Consider the following 15,991-nt stretch of genomic DNA (forward strand, 5'->3'; position numbering starts at 1 on the left):
ACTTGAGGACCCGTTTTCCATATAAGTAGCTTGGCTTAAAGTCCCAGTTTCCAAGAACCTCTCACAGCTAGTGAGGATTTAGAAAATAACTGTACTCAGCTGTGTAGTTACATGTAAATATGTATTCATATACAACCATGTATATTACATACAGACACGTGTGTGCATACATCTGACTATGTGTACCTATACCACTGTATATATAACTGCGTATACAGAACTGTATAAATGAATGCCTTCTGTTAACCCTTCGCAGCACAGTAACCCCCACGATTCCAGGTACGAAGAAATTAGGCTAACAGTCCACACTGGCTGAATACTCCTTGGGGGAATTATTTGTATGTATAGCTCTGCCATATATACAGTTTGGCTTTATTGGGAGTAGGTGGGGACCTGTGAATGACGCCTGGCAAACATCCCAGAAACGGACAGAAAACAAGAACGAAGTGAAAACCGCAGCCAAGCACAGTGAGTGGTGGTTCTCAAAGTGTTCCTGGACCAGCAGCAGCAGCACCAACATTACCGGGAACTTGGCAGAAATGCAAACTCTCAGGCCCCACCCAGACCTACTAAATCAGAATCTCTGGGGTGGGGCCCAGTCATCTGTGTATTAATATAACCTCCATGTGATTCTGATGCTTGCTCAAGTTTGAAAAGTACTATCTAGAAAGACCAGATAAACAAGTACATTAAGTCTAAACCAGTGGTTTCTCAACCTCGGCATGTAGACATTTGCGGCCGGAGAGTCCTTTCTCTGAGGGACTGTCCTGAATATTATGAAATGTCAGCAGTGTCCCTGGCCTCTACCCACCAGGTGCCTGCCAGCAGCACCTTCCCCCGGCTCCCATGTCTTGACAACCAAAATGTCTCTATATTTTGCCATATGTCCCCTAAGGAGGGGGAGCGCAAGGGACAAAATCACCCCTGATTGAGAACCACTCAGAAAAATGAACACAAAATTCAGTAGTACCCTCATGTCTTGCACTTTCCCTCTCAAAATGTTCTCGGCTAGTTCCCACTGCTTTTAGCTTTTAGAAAATGAATTCAGCTGGAGCCTGCTTACAATGTTAAAGTCACCATTCTGAGCACTAAAGCACAAGCCTTTCTTTTTAACTAGTGGAAAGAAGGAAGGATAACGGAATCATAGTAAAAAGAGGACTTCCAGCATCTTCCATTTGCAGCCAGAGAGCTGGCCTGGACTCACTTTCTCCAAACAGGTAGAAAAACCGGGCCTCTGAGTCAGACCAGGGTTTCAAAACTCACTCCTATCATGCACTGGCTCTGAGCAATGTCTTCCGTGCCTCAGTTTTCTAAACTGTCCAGTGGCCACTGTAATCAGATGTTGCACAGCCCTTCCCACCCAAAGCACTCCCAGGGGGCCTGGACACCCCTGCATTGAAGGCCTGCTATTTCTGCAGTAAGCAAATACACGCTGCACGGTATTAAAAAAAGACCACAACTAGCCCTCTTCTGTTCAGTTCTCACACCAAATGCATTGTCAAGCCCAACTGGGCAAAGAAAACACTTCTGATTATAAAAATGCACACAATTTTGGAAGTACTGATAAAGGCAGGTGACTATGCCTGCCTTGGAGATGTGAGGTCTGGATGCAGGCGTGTCTGTAGGTCCAGTACTGTGCTGACAGACAGGAGGGGCTTGTGAATGGGAACGAGTGTCATTTCTAAATGCAAATTCTGATCTTGTTAGTTGCTCTGAACTCTGATGACTTCTCAGTGCCTATGAAATAAGTCCCAATTTCTGCAAGAGGCACACAAGCTGGACACCCGCCTTGCAGCTCTCAGTCCTCTTTCCTGCCATGATTACCCGCACACTTTGGGATCTGGTCACCAAAAAATAACAGTGAGTCTTTATTCCCTCTGCCTGGAACAGGGAAGCACAGCCCTCCTTCCTTCACAGACCTCTCCTCTAGCCAATGCCATCTCCTCGAGGGGGTCGTCCATGGACCCTGGCCCTCACCCCAAGACACTACTTCCTTTGTGCCTGCCAGCACCCTGGAAGCTGAGCACTCCGATTCTTGCTTCAACTGTCCACCCTTCTAGGAACCCCATCTTAGCTGCCTTTCTAACCCCCTGGCCTTCCAGGGTCTGGCACACAGGAAGTGTCCAATAAACGCTTGTTTGATGAATATGGGCAGATAGTGCTCTATTTCTTCAATATCTCAAGGGCCATAAAAACCAATGAATCAGAAGTTACATGATGGCAGGTGTGACTTTGATCTCTGTTAAATCCCAGGGCCTGGCACTTGATATAGTATTCGAAGTATATGAATGAATGAATGGAGATGACAGAAGAGTATGACACATAATTATGACAATGTAAAAACAAACCAATGGCACCACTAGCCAGAAAAACCCCAGAACTACATGTTTTCACTAAATCTCATAAGGGTGACTGACACCTGCAAAGACTGTGCCACCTTCAAGCAAGTATCATAAGCTCAATGCACAAGTAAGAAACCCAAGGCACCAACAACCCTCCCCAGTGCAGTGGTCAGCCAGGCCCTGCAGAAACAGCTGTGCCCAGGTGAAAAAATGAGCTGAGGTCGGGCTCCCCCAGAACATTAACATCCCAGTGCAGCTACGTAATCACTTTCCAAAAAGCACTGATCAGCGCAGCTCCCAGCGGCACTCTCAAATATTCAGCAATTTACCCGACATGCAAGAGTCGTAAATAAACTATTTTATAGACCAAAGATAAGTGACTTTTATGAAATGTCTGCAACCATGTTCAGAGCCCATAAATGACATTATTCTGTCCTTTGCCTTTTTTTGGATCCCCATTTTCTCCTTGTGGTCCGCGTTCCCTTCGCTCCCCCACCCTCTCCTGCTCACACCCACCCAGGCCCTACAGATTATGCCCCTCTTTGCTTGGAGGTCAGTGATATATAAACTAGCCAGAAGAGGCCACTGCTTGCTCACACAAACTCACTCAACAGCAAGATCCAAAAGTCAAATAGGAACTGGGGGCTGCAGGTCTCCCCCCTCCTTTCGTCGCTGGGAGTTACTGACTTCAAAAGCCATGAGTACAAAACACCAGGCTATGCTTCAGCTTTAAGGAAACAGAAGAACCTCCGATTTTCCAGAAAGTCTTTTGACTTTAATATCGCCGTTTAAGACTAGTCATTGTATCCAGGAAACACAGTTTCATTCAATAAACATCAGTCACTTCCTGCAAATTCCCACAGTCAAGTCGCTAACCTTTTAAACTCTAAGGATTTTAAAGATGCCAAAGTTTTAAACAAATACTATCTCTCTAGTCCAGTCACACAGCCCAGGAAAGATGGGGGTGGAGGGGGGAGTAGGGAGTCCTGGCTTGCACTTCTGGGGCTCATCCGCATTTCTGTGATTCTCTATGGGTCTCAGTTTCCTTTCCTCTTGGGAAAAATGACTACATGGGATCACATTAGTGTTTCCGAAGGAGTGGACGCTTCAAGAGGACAGCGCGATCAGGAGGGCTCTGGGGCACTGGCTAAGTGTTTCAGCTATTAGTTTAATTCTTCATGCCAAGTGACACTGGATGTCCATTTCCTTTACAATAAGGCATCCAGGTTGTTTCGTTTTTTGACGAGTTGCTTTGGAGGGAAAAAAACTGTTTAGTAAATAAAGTTCAGGTGGTACCCGCAGCTGTGGGGAAACAAGTGCTGCAGGGAGCTGGTGTAGTGCCAGGGAGGTAGGTGTAAACCCGGGGTGCGGCAGAGGGAGAGGGAAAACCCCAGACCTGCGTGAGGAAGGGAATCCCTGCCCCGGGGCCGCGGGGACCAGCCGCCCGGCCTCCCGGCTCCCGTAAGAGGCGGCTGGAAACTGACCTGGGAGGCCAAGAAACTCCCCTGAGGTCGGGACGCCTCCGAAGCAAGCCCCCAAGGAGAGGCGGGTGGGGTCGCCCGCAGGCGTCGAGGGGAGCGGAGGGGCAGGACCGGGGTCCCGGGAAGGAGGGGAGCAGTGGGGCGAGGATTGGGGCCGGAGGGGCGCGGTGGGGGTTCCCAGAACAGGAGCGGCGCGGCAGGAGCCAGAACCCCGACGCCGTGGACAGGGTTCGGGACCCAAGTGTGCGGGGAGGCACCCACCCGGGGGGGGGGCCCGGGCCGGCGGGCGCGGCGGGGCGGACGGGAAAGCCCGCGGGTGGGAACTGCGGCCCCGGGGGCGGAGGGCGCGGCGGGCGGGAGCCGGGGCCACCGGGGCCCCCCCCCCCGCACCCCCCCCCCGGCAGACAAGGCGGATCGCGCCCCCCGCCGCCGCCCGCCCCCCGCGGCGGGCCCGGCCGCCCACCTGTCCTCGCTGGCCGTGATCACGCCGTCCTCCTGCGGGATGAGCAGCGCGGCCGCGACGGTGTCCTGGTGGCCCTCGATCTTGCTCAGCAGCACCGGCCGGCTGCTCTGCGGCCTGGAGTGGATCTCGGCCGCCATGTTCGCGCGGCGGCGGCGGCGACCTCCCGGCCGGCGGCCCATCAGCTGACGGCGCGGGCGGGGACGCGCCGCTGCTCCGGCCGGCGCCGCGTGGGCGTCGCGCCGCCGTAATCCCCCGAGCGCCGCCGCCCGCGCCGTATTGACTGGAAAGGCGCGCAGGAAAGTGACGCGGCGCGCCAGGGCCCCGGAAGGGAGGGGGTGGCAGGGAAGGGGCGATGCGAGATGTGGGGAAATTGCAAAGGTTGGAAAATAAAACCATCCGTCCAGAAAGGATCGAGCCCCTGGAGGGGATGAGGAATTGTCTCCCCAAACCAAAGCCTTGGAAGAGAATAATGCTATTTTTTTAATTTATTTATTTTATTTTATTTTCTGCTTAATGTAGTTTATTTTATATAATGCTTACATCATGTTTCATTTTTGCACAATGTATGCATTTTCATGCAAGTGGCCAACAGGCATATGAAAAAATGTTCAACATCACTTGTAATCAGGGAAATGCAAATCAAAACTACCATGAGATACCATCTTACACCAGTGAGAATGGCACGTATTAAAAAAACTAGCAACAACAAATGTTGGCGAGGGTGTGGAGAAAAAGGAACTCTCCTGCACTGTTGGTGGGAGTGCAAACTGGTCCAACCACTGTGGAGAGCTGTGTGGAGATTTCTGGACCTACTAAACATAGAGCTTCCATATGATCCAGCAATTCCACTCCTAGGTATTTACCCGAAGGACACAGAAACATTAATTCCAAAGGGCACCTGCACCCCTATGTTTATAGCAGCACTGTTTACAATTGGAAGAGAATGATTCTAATTGAATTCATTCTAAGAAGCCATTGCTTGGAAGATCCCCCCAAAATCAGAGAGGTCAAAGGTGTGAAAAAATGGAGTACAGTTTAGGATCTTTGAGATACAGCAGGTGACACTCGTTGAGTAGTGTCTAATACCAGGAACTATCCTAATTTCTTTACATAGATGATCTCATTTCATACCCATGACAATCTTAAGAGATGGAGAAATAAGTACGCTTGTGTTCTCATTTGAGATACAGGGAAAATGAACGGAGGAGAAGTTAAATCACTTGCGTAAGATCATATACCTATGAGAAACAGAAAAACAACCCTTGCCTTAAAGTTGCACGCCTGACAACATCCACTGGGATTCCACGTTGCTGAGCCCTGGCTGGGAGCTCACAGCTCCTTCCTGTGGCAGGTAAATATCAGCATCATCACATCTGACTATAGCCAAAACATGAACGCTGTCCAAACCACAAAAATAACCAAACTTCCCTATTCTGCCTAATGACAGTGACTCCTGTTTATTCAGCATTACAACTTGTAGCCTTTGTCTGGTCTTTCTGTATCTAGACAAGATTGATTAAGACATCCAAAGGCAGTCCAGAGGGAACACCCTCCTTAAATCCTGCTCACAATCACCTAACACAAGCCCCAATTTTTTTTTTCCCTGGCCTAGCAATATGTGGTGTGATTCTCCTCATTCTGGGCAGTGTCATTGAGCCACTGTTTTTCACAAGGGTATGAATAACCAATGCTCTATAGACTATTTTTCACTTTCAGTATAGTAGTCAGTAAATAACATAGGTTAGTTAACACTGTGTTATAAGAGAAGCTTTCTGATAGGTGATTTCGCCCAAACATAGGCTAACATATGTGTTCTGAGCACACCTGAGGTAGATTAAGCTAAACTATGATATTTGGTAGGTTAGATGTAGTAATACATTTTTGGCTGATGATATTTTCAATTCATGATGGGTTTATCGGGAGTCAAGGAAGATCTGTACTTCTCATCCAGCGAATTTACATACAAAAGCCAATCCCTATCCTCTCTCACCTTTCTTACCAAATTTGCTTCAACCAGACATCTATTTTGTGCAGGTGTCAACCCCCCTATTTCCTCTCTCGGTTCCCAAAGGGAGTCTTTTTATAGAATGGGATGAATCATTCAGAGTCTCCCCCTTGAAAGGTTAATCTCAGAGACTTAAACTGAGTTGTACAATCTGTCAGAGAAAAACCAAAACTGGGAGTAGTTAAAAACAGATTATATTCAGGAACTGTTGCAAGAGAAGAAAAGAGACCTCAGTGCAGAACTGGCTCAATTCCTAATACAGCAAAGAGAGTAGGGATTTACAGCCAAGGAGCAGGGCAGGGATCTGTGGGTGGAAAATTACTAAGGGGAAACATCAGGAGGAAGGGGACTCTGGCTAAACCTCTTGTCAGAGTTTTTGCTGAAGGAAGGCCAGGGTGATGGATACCACCTGGTGGGTAGTGGAGAGAGACAGCTTTGCTCAGATATTGGGGGTGAAGGAGTCTAACCTGTCCTAACAGGATTCTTGCTGAAACTGGGTCAAGCAGGTCTGACAAGGACAGAAATGAAAGCCTACTGGTTAAGCCTAATTGAGAAAAGTACTTAGAGCAAACTAAAGTTTGGTCAAGGGAAGAAACTTTGTTAGATCCTGACATTGGAGGTTCTTGAGCTAAGTAGTAACATGCTTGGGTCTGTGTTCCAGGGAGATGAATGGAGCCATGACTAGGGAAGGCAGGATAGTGCAAGGCCAGTTTCCAGGCTGTTTATCATTGCCTGAGAGGAGGTAAGGAAAGCCATTGGGTAGCTGCTGTGGAAACAAAGTGAAAAATTGGCAACTGGACAAAAGGGAATGTTTGGAAATAGGAACAACTGAAGACATGGGGATCCAATGTGAGTGACTTCAGGGGATGCTGACGTCCTTTGCAAATACACAGATCATAGGGAGAGGTGCCCCTCTGGGCATCTGTGTGTTCAGCAGATAATTCAAAATTGGGAAATTGGACAAACCTTTGTGTATTAATAAAGAAATTTTTATTAACAACTTGGTAGGCAAGCAATACAATATGACGATATTGCTAAAAAGAGGAAGATTTTTAAAAGGACTTAATTCCACTGTTTCCGTTTTGGTGTATTTTTTCCAGATCCTATAAAAAAATCGGTTGGCTTCTAAAAAAAAAAATTCTTTAAGACAATTCTTAGTCTAGCGCTCCCAAAAGGAAGGCTTTGGGTTATGTGCTGGGTAAATATTTGCTCATAAAAAGTGGCCAAGATTGATGATCTGGAATTTAAAACTAAATAGATATTGATAGAAGGGTTTCCTTTTTTTGAGAATTTGTTTTCTTTAAACTGAATGTGAAACGGTTTTTTAAAAAAGATTTATTTATTTATGCATACAGGAACTGGGATACAGGCCAGAGGTACAGGAGGGTGAGAGGATTCACCAGAGACAGAGTGGGGAACAGAACAGGCAGACTAACTGAAATACACTGCTGAGGGGAGCAGTGGGCGAGACAGGAGAGGTCTGCTGCGCCATGTGGGTAGCTCCCTGGCCAGGGATCGAACTGGTGCTGCAGTCGCTACAGCTAGCTCCATAGCTGGCGTCTTAACCCCTTGCGCCACCAGGGAGGCCCTGAAACAGGTTTTTTTGCTTGGCTCCGAAAATAAAGTAAGGGACAGGGAAGCGATGGAGAGGGTAAAGAAACTCCTTGCAGGAACTTCTGGGTCCAAAAGTCCTCTCAAACCCTGCTCACCCAAAAATAATTGGGCAAGGATAGATTGCGCATGCCCGGCGAAACTCAGGGGCAGCCGCCCCGCCCCCCGCGTGTTGACTCCGCCCCTTCCTTATGGCCCGCCCCCCTGCGCCCGTCCGCCTCCTAATGCGGCCTCCCGGTGTAACCGCGAATCCCTGCCGACCACCTTCCTTCCGCTCTCCGCCCGGGGCCCGCTGCCATGGCGTCCGGGCTGCTGCGGCTGCTGTCGCGTGGGCCTCGCTGCCTCCTGGCTCCGGCCGCCCCCCGAGCCGCCCCGCCGGCGCGGGGAGTGAAGAAGGGGCTGCGCGCCGCCCTCCGCTTTCAGAAGGAGCTGGAGCGGTGGCGCCTGCTCCGGAACCCGCCGCCGCCGGTGCGCCGGTAGGAGCGGCCGGGAGGGTCGGGGGCGGGAGGGCGGCGGGAGCGGCTGTGGCCGTGGGGCCTGCCCGCGGGGCGCGGGGTCCGGGGGGCGCGCTGCCGCCTGCTCGGGACGCCCTTGAGGCCTCTCCGCTGACAGGTGTTGAGATGGGGCGGCTGGGGGTGACCTGGTGGGGGCGCGGGGTGACCGGGTGGGGGCGCGGGGTGACCGGGTGGGGGCGCGGGGTGACCGGGTGGGGGCGCGGGGTGACTGGGTGGGGGCTCGGGGTGACCGAATGGGGGCGCGGGGTGACCGGGTGGGGGCGCGGGGTGACCGAATGGGGCGCGGGGTGACCGGGTGGGGGCGCGGGGTGACCGAATGGGGGTGGGGGTGACCGACCGAATGGGGGCGGGGGTGACTGGGTAGCGCCCGTTTGGTGATGCCTGAGAATCCTTTGCGGTTTAGTGCAGGGAAAACCGTGTCGGTCTCCACCAGCACACGGCTGCTCCCCCGAGTCACACGGGACGACGGTTAAGTGTTCGCCCTGGTTAATCTTGGCACGGCTGGAGAAGATGTGGTAGCAGGAGACGTGGATTTTTTATAGTTCCCAACTGCAAGGTGCTGTCCTTGGCAAAGGTCTTTTTATATGTCTTGGACAGGCAGCCGTGACAGTACAGACAGAAGCTTCGCGCGCTCTTTGGATTCCGCTCAGGGGCATCTGAGGTCCATTCGTGTTACTGTTCAGCCGGTGGCACAGTGAACAATAAAGTTACTACACTTTTGGGAATTCGCTATGCATTTTGATAGCTGTTCTGATAGTCCCCTCCAAATAAAAGCCGTTCCTGGTTTACACCTACCAGTAGGAATGTGTTCATATTCCTTTACTCTTGCAACACAAAATATTATGTTCTCCCAGTAAGGGAAAAAAATAACATTAATTCACATTTCTTTGATGATTATGAGATTAGTCATCTTAGGCTTTATAGTTGAAACAAACTTTATGGATTATATCTAGGTCCTGTGGCTTTCAACCCAGATCTTTATACCTTGCTGCCCTTTTTAATGTAAAAGATTTTTAATTTTTTTTTTTTTTAAAAAACCTTTTAGTCTATTCTTGGGAAGGTTTATAAACTTTTAACCTACTTAGAATATTGGTACCAGATTATTTAGTTGCTGACTTAAGTGGCTATTTATAGAACTTAATAAAATAGAAAAGAAACATAGTAGTGTACTTATTATTTATGCCTGGATCTCCGAGAGTGTAATTTGTATTTCATTCGTAAATAGAAAGCATACGTAAAAAATAAGGTACCTGAAAGTGAGGAATAATAACAGTCCTCTGAGGTTGAAGAACAACTCCAATGTGGCCATTAATTCAAAGCAAAAATAAAGTGAGCTACGTATGTGGCAAAATATCACTAGCAAATTAAAACCTGGCATTAAAATAAAATTCATTTCCTTTACGTTACTAATAAAGTTGTGGGGCAATGAACAGATCTTACAACATGGTAACATCTTTTTCTCTTTACCTCCTCTTACTGTCTTCTGTTTGACCTTTTCAGTTCAGAGAAGCCCAACTGGGATTACCACGCCGAAATACAAGCATTTGGACATCGGTTGCAGGAAACATTTTCCTTAGATCTTCTCAAAAGGGCATTTGTTAATAGCTGCTATATTAAAAGTGAGGAGGCCAAGCGGCAAAAGCTTGGACTAGAGAAAGAAACTGTTCTTCTGAATCTGAAAGATAATCGTGAACTATCTGAACAAGGGACAGCTTTTTCACAAACTTGCCTCACACAGTTTTTCAAGGACGCATTCCCAGACTTACCCACCGAAGGCGTTCAAAGCCTAGTTGACTTTCTCATGGGTGAGGAAGTCGTGTGTCATGTGGCTAGAAATCTGGCCGTGGAGCAGTTAACGCTGAGTGCGGAATTTCCAGTCCCGCCACCGGTGTTGCAGCAGACCTTCTTGGCGGTGGTGGGGGCCCTGCTGCAGAGCAGTGGAGCTGAGAGGGCTGCGCTTTTCCTCCGGGTAGGTAACAGTGAAGCGCACCTGCCGGGCCAGGCGTGCAGTGGGTGGAAGGAAAATTTTGTTTATAATTCATTCCTTTATTAGATGACTGTTTTGCAGCCATCCTAGGCCTGGTAGGTTCACCATCAGTTCTAGCAATTTGAAGAATTTTGGAGCCCTTGGCATCATTTCACAGTTTTTAATGATAATCGGGGGAAAGAAGCCAGCAGAGCCCCTTGCGAATCTCTAGACGCTCTTTCTTCTGGGCTGCCTCTGTTGTGGTCTGGCCTTCTAGTAGCTGCTCCTCGCTGAGTAATGCTACCCTTATATGCCTGACCTCTAGGCTCAGGTGTGCTCACTTGCACGTGCGCACACACCTATACTCAGGTGTCCGTAGTCAGTTATTCGTGCCCAGCCCCCACATGCCCTCTACATTAGCAAGATCAAGGCCGCAGGTGATAGCCACAGAGGCCAATGGCGTAAAAGCCTGATGATCTTCATTTACAGTGACCTTGGAAGGTTATATGAATTTTTCTTATACCAAAACTGAGTAAATCCTAAAACTTTTTTATGGCAGTGTTTTAATTATTTCAGTTGTGTCTTACTGAGGACAACATCAGAAGTGAATATTGGATTGTAGGTTGTGGCTCAGAAGCACTGCAAGCCATGGTTTGGCTTAACCTCCCCAGGGCCTAAACAGTACCTGCATGGGAGGTACTCACTCCATGTTTAAAGGAAGCATGAGGCCAGAGGACACTATTTGACAGGCCAGTGTAGGAGGGAGCTTCATGCCTAAGTGCCCCTGTTTTTCTCTCCACATGACAAAATCTTGGATTTCTGAGTCCCCGTGATGTACACCTAATTCCTTGTTAGTTGGAAGCTTAGCCAATTAAAATACTTACATGATTGGTGTGACTTCCACCGTCCTTTCAGAACTTATTAACTGGGAGAATTTTCATACCTGCAATTAGAAAACAAGAACCTTTGATAAGTCTTAGATAATGGAGACTCCACACAATTATCTTTAAGTCAAAAAACCAGACTTGATTCAGACATTTGAATCTCCAGCCCTTTAAACCAGAATCCCTTGCTGTTGGAATCTGTTCATTTAGTTTTGATACGACTGATAATTTTGATGGAGATGTTGTTAGCCAACACTCAGGCTCATTCACATACTCCAGTTTTCTTCCTTCCCCAGCTAGAGCCTGTAATTAGTGGGCTCCTGTCTGCCTCTGGAAAGCAGCTGTGTTAACTGAAGTGAGGCCTCAGGGAAAGAGGAGAGAACAGAGCGTTTTTTACTTGATTTTATGTCTTTAAGCTGCTTTGGTTCTTTGAGCTTGGTCAGCATTTAGAACAGACTCGAGTGGGCATTCTGTGGCTTGCTGAACGTTCAGACTGTGCTTTTGGCCTGAATATAAGCTGCTTCCTCTCTTTTCAGCTTCTGAGTTCCTGGATAGGGTTTCTTTAAAAAATGAGGTCCTGTCTGTTCATTCCACATCAGGTCTCCTGGATTTTTGTCTCTTGAATGGCAGTTGCGGATGTCCCTACTACAGGTAGCTTCTGCCAGCCTCTGCTTTTAAGCCAGGCATGTGTGCTGGCTGCCACTGACTGCTTCTCTTGCCCAGACGGAGTCTTAGAACTACTTAAACAATTTTTGTCTGTCATCTGAGTCAAGAGCTTTGATGTCTCCCATTACTACCTCTCCAGTTGTCCTCTTCATTCTTTTTTTTTTTTTTAAGGAATTTTTTTTTTTTTTTTAAAGATTTATTTTTATTTATTTATACAAGCACTGGGTACAGTCAGAAGCGCGGGAGGGTGAGAGAATTCACCAGAGCCAGAGCGGGGGGCAGAGCAGGCAGAAGGACCGAAGTACACTGCTGAGGGGAGCAGCGGGCGGCAGGAGAGGTCTGCGCGCCATGTGGGACCCTCCTCCGGTGGCCGGGGAGCAGCCGGGGATCGAACCGGCACTGCAGAGGCAGTGGGCAGCTTCGCAACCCAGCGCTCAACCACTGCGCCACCGGGGAGGCCCTGTCCTCTTCATTCTTTGCCTAAATTTTATTGTCCACCGAGCTTTGGCACAAGAGCTGAAGAGGGAAGGGTCCTTACCTGCAGGGGATTGCCTCACAGCTCACGAGGCAGATGGAGTGGAATGGGGGAGTCCTCTCCCGGAGACGATAAAGGTGCAGAGTAAACTCAGGCAACAGCCAGCTCCAGAAGGTTTAGGGTGAGTTTTAAGTGAGGCTTTATTCTGGAAAAGACATTCCAGGAAGAAGCCTTGAGGGCGAGCCTGAGCTTAGGGAATTATAACTCATTTGTGTGGCCAGACCCTTGTATAGATGGGGAAGCCCCAGGAGGTGAGTCTGGCCCCTTAAAAGCCAGGGTGCTCACGACCCTCAGAACCTGTGCTCTGAAGGTTTCCGCAGGAGCTTGTTGGGCTGCAGAGTCTCAGCATTGCCTCAGATACTAAATTGGAACCTCTGGGAGTGGGAATCTGCTTTAACTCACTCTCCAGCTGATACCTCTGCATCTATTTGAGGGATTTAAGCAGCACTATTCTTAGCCTTCTTTACCAATATGTGTTTATTGGTTTTTAAAGGCTTATGTGGAGACAGCCAGTTTTAGTGGGAGGGTCTCACAATCAGATGTGAAACATCAGTTCCTCACACTGCTTTCCAGTTCTGGGGAGATGAGATTGGAATAATAAGCCCACCCCCTATCGAAAGTTCTAGTAATAAACTAATAAGGCCAGGAGCCAATAGGAAAAACAAGGAAGCATAGGTAATTGCCTCAGAAAGATTTTTCTGTTTTCCTGCTAATAATGTCTTATGCATTACCATTGTTTTTCCTCATCCTACAATGAGTTACTATGAGCTGAAATAGACTCTGTTGCTGGTGGAAGTGTCATGAACTCAACTGTTGAACTGAGGGATCTTTTAGTTTCTCTCCTCCTGCCCCATTTTCCCAACCTGTTACATCCTCCAGGGGTTTGTTAACTAGACTTAATTGCAGTATATTGTAAAAATTAATGTTCCTGTGTTTTCTATATAACATACATACTTTTTTACTGACAAAATACATTTCTACTTTGAAAGTTCGTAATTTGTGTCTGTTTTCTTAGTCTTAAAAATTGAAAGTATCAAGTCAAATAATTTTAAAGGGTAGTTAGTGTGAAATTATTTTTAAACAGCTTTTTAAAATCATGAACTTATACAATGAAGTACTATTATGTAGAGACTTCAAGTGCTTTTTTATAGGGGTTTCCACCCACCAAAAGTTAATACTGTTTATTCATTAATTTTTAAAACATTGGTCTTCTTACTGCTAGGAATGTCCTAAATTTTCAAATAGAATTTCACATTCAACTATGATTTTTGTAATAAAATTTATATAAAAAAACTATAGGGAATGAAAATACTACATTTTTCTTTTCCCATTTTTTAATTTGTATTAAAAGTATACTTTGAATTATGGTCCTTATTTTCTTTATATCACTTTAAATGCCTGAATTGTGATTTCATATGCAGGACTTCTTAATTACTCAAATGACTGGAAAAGAGCTCTTTGAAATGTGGCAGATAATAAATCCCATGGGACTTCTGGTGGAAGAATTGAAGAAAAGGAAGATTTCAGCTCCTGAATCTAGACTTACTCGGCAGTCTGGAAGCACCACAGCTTTGCCTTTGTATTTTGTTGGCCTATACTGGTTAGTAACGTTTTTATTTTACCTTCCTACCATTTGTTAGAAGCCTTAAAAACTGACTTTTCACAATTCCTTAATAGACAGCTAATTGCATTAAAAAATTAAAAAAAAATCTTATCCCCACTGATTATCTGTGTACTGCTTCCTTTCCTGGTGCTCATTGTTAGGGGAAGGTGAGTGAGTTCTGGTTTGCTAATAGTAATGTTGGCCATCTGCTCACTGTAGAATGTTATGAACTGCGTGTGAATAAGATTTTCTGTATAAAAATAAAAGTTCCAACTATGTGTTACAGGTTAACCCTGATTCACACTTGTAATGGCTTCTATTGAGCCTAGACTAGAGTGCTTAGTACCCATCAAAATGTATTCATCAACCCACATTGGAAGCTTTTTAGTTTTGTTAATTAAAAACTTGACCTGCTCCAAATTGATTTCAGGTGTATTAAAATGTTAACTATAAACTAAGATTACTAGATTAAAAATTAGGTAAATATTTTTCTAATTTTCTTATGATGTAGGACTTAATAGGTATACAAGCAATGGAAGGCATCATAAAGGAGAAAATGGATTGTGTTGTAAAACATTTCCATTATAGTTTTAATTAAGGCGCAGGGCACTCTGCCTACCACATTAACAAACCATAAACACATTCTTTACCAGCAGTTCACACACTGCTGGTAGAAGACAAAAATGGCACAGTATTTCTGGGAGTAATTTTGACAGCTTGCCAAGAATCTTTAAGATATTCATGTCCGTGGACTCAGTAGTTGTTTTGGGGTCTGCTTGAGTTGGGCGCTGTGTTCTGTGATGAATCACTGCACACTCTCAGACCACTCTTGATTTCCTTCCTAGTGATAAAAAGTTGATTGCAGAAGCACCTGGGGAAACTGTCCTGGTCGCAGAAGAAGAAGCTGCTCGAGTGGCACTTCGGAAACTGTATGGCTTTGCTGAGAACAGGCGGCCCTGGGACTATTCCAAACCCAAAGAGAATCTGAGAGCAAAGGAGACCATCACAGCTCAAGCTGCAGCCACCTGAGATGTGTGAGCAGAACAGGGAATGAAATGCCCCTGACGTTCACAGCTGGCGTTTCTGAAATTGTACTGGGTTCCTAAAATTAAACACTTACCCATCAGGCCACAGTTTGTTTGCCTTTTTCTTTTTAATTCCTGTTTGGTCAAAGTTTTTCGACATTTCTGAAGAAAATTTTTGCAAAATCCTTGATGTTATATTGTATATAACTTGTACAGTTAGGTGTACTTAATCCCCTCTAGCTTTGAGGGGTCGTTATTTGAATATATGCTGCGTGTGAACTTTGCTATAATACTAATAAAAAACTTACTCTTGTAACGGTTACACTGATCTTTAATTGGACTTATCCAAGTTGGTGAACTTAGCTCTAATATTTTAGAAGAATAGTGACATTAAAACCTTTATTGTTTAGAAGTGAAAGGTTAGATTAAGAAGAGACCGGTATTTACATGATCTCTAGCTTCTATCTAGATTTAAAATTCTGTGTACTAATAATTGAATGCTGGGATAGCGGACCTAACCGCATGGTGAACGCTGCTTACACGTATCATCCACAACAAATAGACATGACTTAGCTATCATCTCACTGACTCCGTAGCAGAAAAAAGATCAGAGGTTTCTGGGTAGCAAAAGATGGAAAAATGCTCTCTAGCCACTCTCATCCAAGATAAGCAAATGGTCAGATCCTATGAGAATATTATTTTAGGCAAATATTTTCTTCAAAAGGTCTTTAGAAACTTCAGTTGCTGGCTCCTATTTGACCCATAAATAATACTGTAATGTGACCCCAAGTTTCTCCTCCTGAGGCAGCTTGCAGACCCTAAGTGACAATGTTGAAGGGCAGCTGTCTTTGCCCTTAGAGCCTAAACTGTTAAGTTGTAGATTTTAAAAGTACCC

The 15,991-nt window shown here is 46.4% G+C and overlaps 2 protein-coding genes across 2 annotated transcripts in view; one reads left to right on the forward strand and one right to left on the reverse strand.

Moving 5' to 3' along the window:
- The window catches only part of WDFY1 (WD repeat and FYVE domain containing 1), a 48,338-nt gene extending 43,839 nt beyond the window's left edge, over positions 1-4,499 (reverse strand). Inside the window, exon 1 of the mRNA XM_037524140.2 lies at positions 4,287-4,499. Coding sequence (XP_037380037.1) covers positions 4,287-4,465 — 179 coding nt within the window. The 5' untranslated portion in view covers positions 4,466-4,499. The remainder of the gene's footprint in view (positions 1-4,286) is intronic.
- Positions 4,500-8,195: 3,696 nt separating this feature from the next.
- Positions 8,196-15,437, forward strand: MRPL44 (mitochondrial ribosomal protein L44). The gene is made up of 4 exons (XM_037524141.2): positions 8,196-8,378; positions 9,918-10,386; positions 13,890-14,068; positions 14,917-15,437. Exons 1-4 carry the CDS (start codon positions 8,200-8,202, stop codon positions 15,098-15,100), a joined length of 1,011 nt encoding a protein of 336 aa, XP_037380038.1. The 5' UTR covers positions 8,196-8,199; the 3' UTR covers positions 15,101-15,437.
- Positions 15,438-15,991: the final 554 nt, after the last annotated feature.

The sequence above is a fragment of the Talpa occidentalis genome, unplaced genomic scaffold (assembly GCF_014898055.3).
Source record: "Talpa occidentalis isolate TD23 unplaced genomic scaffold, MPIMG_talOcc4v2.1 talOcc4.3, whole genome shotgun sequence".
In the NCBI taxonomy this organism is placed as follows: domain Eukaryota; kingdom Metazoa; phylum Chordata; class Mammalia; order Eulipotyphla; family Talpidae; genus Talpa; species Talpa occidentalis.

Excerpts from the sequence above, each read along its gene's own strand:
- MRPL44 (XM_037524141.2), top strand. The coding sequence starts at position 8,200 with ATGGCGTCCGGGCTGCTGCGGCTGCTGTCGCGTGGGCCTCGCTGCCTC. Across the intron at positions 8,379-9,917 it reads CCGCCGCCGCCGGTGCGCCG|TTCAGAGAAGCCCAACTGGG; the intron begins GTAGGAGCGGCC and ends TGACCTTTTCAG. Across the intron at positions 10,387-13,889 it reads GGGCTGCGCTTTTCCTCCGG|GACTTCTTAATTACTCAAAT; the intron begins GTAGGTAACAGT and ends TTTCATATGCAG.